Below are 5,486 nucleotides of genomic sequence, written 5' to 3'. Positions count from 1 at the left end.
AAAAAAAAAAAAAAAAAAAAAAAAAAAAAGAAAATTTGGTTTACAATGACAATAGTAGTGATTTTTAAAAGGAAAACCAGCTAAGTTATTTGACATCTTATTTCTCTAAACCTCCATCCCCTCAGTATGCCTTTGTCACTGATTATCCCCATGACTGAAGACAAGACGGAAAGACATTTCTCACTCTTGAGTCTGTTTTGAAACTTTCAGCTCTGCCTTATCTGATTCCCTCCCTTTTAAAGTGATTTCAAGTTACTGAATATGTTTTGCTTCCTGATCTTAAACTTCATAGTCCAGCTATTCTTAGGCAAAAGGAATGCATATAAACATATGTTCCCCCCTCCCCCGGCAAGGAAAATTTGCAATCCAAGTAGGTCTACATTTTTATCAAAATCAAAACATAAGTAGGCCAAAGCATTTTGGTTAAGAACTCCCTGTAACATTCTTAGTGAACAAACTACCGTATTTTGCTTGCTTTAAAAAAATTAGACTTAATATACTTATGTCTATACATATTATCATCTGGGAGTTACAGATGGCTGTGAGCCACCATGTGGGTGTGGGAAGCTAAACCTGGGTCCTGTGGACAAGTAGTCAGTGATCATAGCCACAGAGCCATCTCTCCAGCCCCATTAAATGTTATTGTATTTAAATATGTTTATTTGAGGATCTTGGATAATGTGTTAGCTGTATCAGATTAATATACATAAAACAATATGACCAGTATCAGATTAATATACATAAAACAACATGACCAAAAAATGCTAAAAGTTTTGGTTACATGTAGGCAGAGTTCAAAAGAAAGAGTTGTATACAGGCAAAAAAAAAATGCACTTCCAAATATGAAAAATAGCACTTTAAAATATGGTTACTTCTCAGTTGCATGAAGGAAGAACGCTGGGACAGATAACTTTAAATTATGGACAGTACTTTGAACTTTAAGAGAGTTCAAAATATATTTGAACAGTAATCCTATTCATTATTCAAACTAGATACCCTGGACCTTTTCATTTTCTCCTCTTGTGTAGGCCTGTAATAGAATGAGTTCATATGTATGTATGTATGTATGTATGTATGTATGTATATATAACTGGGAATCAAGAATGTGTGTGTGCACATGCCACAATGCGCATACGGCAGTCAGAGGACTGCATACAGAAATTAGTTCTATTCTTCCTCCATGTGGACCCAGAAATTTAACTCAGGTCATCAGGAGCTTGGCAGCAGGAGCTTTCTTAACACTGAGCCATTTTGCCAACCTAAGTTCTTATTTTTTAAGGAGAAGAATCCCCCACAAAAGAATGTGAAAAAAGCAGCCCCATTTTCATCTGCCTCCAAGAACCTTGATCTATAGAAGGGATCAAGTTCAAACTTGCCAAACTACTATGCATGCAGACACGTAATAGTTCAGTCATACCAATATAACAGGTGATTAAAACAGCTGACATTGGTCTTATACCATGGCTTAGGAAACTTTAAGCATGCATAGTTGCTTTTGTCTGTCTTCACACAGGTTTACCCAGAACCCGAGCTTCATAAACTTGTTGCTTAATAAACTGCAGCTAAATGCATGCAAGTCACCAAGAAGTAACAGTTGTACATTTCCTTTAATACTTTTTACTTAACAAGCTGCAGTTTTATAAAATTAGGATAATTTTATTTTAATTCTAAGAACGCAGTGTATCCCTGCACCATAATCTCCAATAGGACCTAAGTCTTATTAGTGCCATGGACATTGAATACAGACCTGTTCTCCATACAGTATAGGCCGGTTCAGGTTTATTCCCTTGATTGCTTGATTTTGAGTTAGTACTGTAGCAAATGCTATCACACTTTGCAGCCCCTACAAACAGGTAAATCCATTAAGCAAGTTGACAGAGTATTAACCTTACATTAAAATTTCAAGTTAATTAACTGAGTTCTGATAAAATTATATGGAAGTTAAAACATCTCCTCCCAGAAGTGAACTGTAACTATGAGTCTGCACAGGGGTTTCTTAACATTTCAATGGGTGTTTCATCTGGGTGGCTCTCTGCTTGTTCCTGAGTCCTTTAGGTTTTCCCAAAATGAAGAGAGACAGACCTGTGGATTCCAGCGGTCTCACTACTTATATCCTTGTGCAATCAGTTTTTTATATTTGGTTTTATTCTTCTCTCATATAATACATCCTGACCACAGGTTCCTCTCTCCACCCCTCACAGTTTCCATCCACCTCCAGTCTCCTCCAGATTCACTCCTGTGTTCCCCTTCAGAGAAGAACAGTGTGTGCAACTGAGGTTAATAAACACATTTTCCACAGCTGCTTCAGATCTCTCTCAACATCTGATTGGAGGACCTTTCCTCCCTTGTGTTTGTGATGGACACCAGTGAATACACACATAGCCTGTTATGCTAGTAAATGGCTTTCTCTTGCTGCATCGCATCCAGTTGATCATTAAGTTTGAACTCTTTCTGCCTCCAGAAGGTGTCTCCAGTTAGTTTGACTCTGAGTGTTTCTGTGACTGTTACTCCACCTGAGCCCTCCTCATCTCAACCCAATGGTCTGGCTTCTGCTTGCTTCCCCCCACTTCGCATAAACTAACAGTCTTTTAAAATTATCAGTCAGATCCACGTCCCCTTAGCCTTAAGGCTTTTCATGATTAGGCATTTGTACCAAGTTCCTCCTCTTCTCCGCCCCATGATCTGTCCACATAACCTTGCCATGATCCTCTCTGTTCTTGTGTACTCTAGTTCTTCTCACACAGTCTCCTCCCTGTGACTTGCCATAGCTTACCATAGAAGAAGTTTACTACTGTCTTACTGTTAATTAAAACCATCCTGCTAATTTGGGATTTACTTTTGGCAGTACTGAGGATCGTACCCTTGGATATACTGGGCATGGACTCGCACTCAGCTATATCTCTAACCCATTTTAATCTTTCTTTTATTTTTAGACAAGGTCTCGCTAAATTGTCCAGACTGATTTTTAATTCATTCTGTACCCCTAGGCTTCCTGCAGCCTACTTATTCCCTCCTCTCCAATATGAGAGTAACTGCCCCACTGCTACCCAGAGCTTCAAGAGCCACAGCTTCCTTTTTAACAAGTCCTTCCAAACCACTGCAGATTTGATGGCCTACGGATTTGATTAATCTGAGGTTGTACAACAGATTTAAAGGTCTCAAGACCTGAAAGTGTGATCAAGAAAGTGAGATTTAGAATTTGAAGACATGCAAAACAAATGCAGATGATCTCATCTGGTGGATGGAGGCTCCTAGCAGGTTTTAGAATCATCACAACTTCATGGTGCAACATACTGAAAATATTTTCTGTCAGAAGGTATATTAGTACTGATGAGGCAGTGTTTGTTTGATGTAAATGAGTATGATACTTTTCAGTAAAGTCACACACAAGTTCAAATGAGTTATGTAGAGCTTAGAAATGTCTTTTACCATGCTAGTTATCTAATACTGTTTATTAGAACCTTTTGATTTTATGTGTACAAGTGTCTTGCCTTCATGTGTGTCTGTGCATCATGTGAATGTAGTGCCCACGAGGCCAGAATGGGGTGCCAGATGCCCTAGAACTGGAGTTACAGATAGTTGTGAGCGGCCACATGGGTGCTGGTAACCAAACCAGGTCCTCTGTAAGAGCAGTAAGTGCTTTTAACTGCTGGGCCATCTCTACAGTTCTGTCATTTGATTTTGTTAGCAGTCTATATTATTATTTGAACAGAAAATCTCATTTCCCACTGGGAATGAGATTTATTAACCATTAATAAATTGTCTTGTCAGGGTAGCAGCATATGTGTGCAACCCCAGCACTTGGGAGATGGAGGTAGAATTGTGGGTTCAAGCTAGCTTGGGCAACATGCCAGGACCTTTTGCAAAAATAAACAGCAAACTTCATCATCATCTGCCTGACATCTTGAGCAGCTCTCTGTGTGGCCTTCTGGGAGAATGCCCCACTGCCCAGGTGGTTTTCCTATTAACCAACTTACTTACCAGGTCACAGTCGCCCAGATCCAGTTTCTCCAGGGTTGAGTTCATCTGCAGCATTGCAGCAAAAAGCATTCCACCTGTATTCTCAATCTTATTTCCAGTCATTCTCAAATATTTAAGAGTTTTGTTTTTCTGGAAAAGAAAAAAAGAATCAAAACAAGCAAAGTTTCCTTACTTAAACTTGAGTCCATGAAATTCCCCCTCAATTAAATGAGTCAGAAGGTTGTATTACTATTTGCAAACTCAGTTTTATAATGAGAGAGCAAGATATATCCTGTAAAAGTAACATCCAATTTCTCATAATAGCTAAATCTTTTAATAGAAAGAATGGTCAATGGCTGGAGAGATGGCTCAGTGGTTAAGAGCACTGATTGCTCTTCCAGAGGTCCTGAGTTCAGTTCCTAGCAACCACATAGTGGCTCACAACCATCTGTAATGGAACCTGATGCCCTCTTCTAGTATGTCTGAAGATAGCACAGTATACTCACATACATAAAATAAATAAATCAAAGAAGAAGAAGGAAGGAGGAGGAGGAGGAGGAGGAAAAGGGGGAAGAAGAAGAAGAAGAAGGAAGAAGGAGGAAGAAGAAGAAAGAGGAAGAGGAAGAGGAAAAAGGAAGAGGAGTAATAAGAAACAAATGCCCAGGAAGTAAGGGAGATTTTCTTTTATTTTAAATACCCTATTATTAATTTTATTTAGCTATATAACTTTTTTCATATTCCTTAAAATTTATAAAATATTATAACAATAAAAATAAGTATTATAAAAGTTGTTTGATATAGAACAATCAATTTAACAGTCTTATGTAGATACTCATCTACAGCAATAGTGAAAATACATTTTTCTCAATATAAAATTTTAAATAACTCCAAACATATTGCCTGTATATTTTAAAATAATCACTACTAGTATTTTCTTAAATGAACATAAATATATAAAATCTTTTTGTTTGTTTGTTTTGTATTTAGTAGAGTTTAAAATCTTGGCTCTTACTCTGGTACAAGCCCAAAATAAGAACAATTTTTAGACACTGGATTTTATTGTAATAAGGCTGTACTTCAATGACCCTCACATCACCAAAGGATTTTACCTCCATCGTAGCTAAGCTGAACGTTGACAGTTTTGCTGTACCAAGAAATGAATTGAAGGCTCGATTTTTGGATACCGACTTCCTGCTATGGTCAAAGCTATTTGACTTGAGTGAGTGACTTTATTCTCAGCCCACAGAGAACAGGTTACATTCATTTATGAAATAGTGTGTGCATTAAGATGGTCTATCCATAATGTCATTCACCAACTCTTTCAATGAACAATGTCTCTGCTTAGAGGGTGGCACAGACATTAGGTGAGGGTAAGAATCTGGTTCATTGACTGATGATTTTGAAAAGCATTCCTCTCAGAGAAAGAGTAACTTATAAAATCCTCTTCTTCAAACTTGATACAAACGTCAAGCAAAGCATTCAGTCTCACTCTTTGTTCTCTTACAAGCCACCTCCCAAGTTAATTG

The 5,486-nt window shown here is 37.8% G+C and overlaps 1 protein-coding gene across 1 annotated transcript in view; it reads right to left on the bottom strand.

Annotated features, from left to right (window-relative positions):
• The window catches only part of Lrrc34 (leucine rich repeat containing 34), a 25,190-nt gene that overhangs the window by 5,031 nt on the left and 14,673 nt on the right, over nucleotides 1–5,486 (bottom strand). The window contains exons 6-7 of the mRNA XM_031376532.1: nucleotides 3,982–4,110; nucleotides 1,748–1,843 (exon numbers count right to left, since the gene is read on the bottom strand). Coding sequence (XP_031232392.1) covers nucleotides 1,748–1,843; nucleotides 3,982–4,110 — 225 coding nt within the window. The remainder of the gene's footprint in view (nucleotides 1–1,747; nucleotides 1,844–3,981; nucleotides 4,111–5,486) is intronic.

The sequence above is a fragment of the Mastomys coucha genome, unplaced genomic scaffold (assembly GCF_008632895.1).
Source record: "Mastomys coucha isolate ucsf_1 unplaced genomic scaffold, UCSF_Mcou_1 pScaffold17, whole genome shotgun sequence".
Lineage (NCBI taxonomy): Eukaryota > Metazoa > Chordata > Mammalia > Rodentia > Muridae > Mastomys > Mastomys coucha.
Note: the sequence above shows the minus strand (reverse complement) of the source record. Positions and strands in the feature narration are given on the sequence as shown.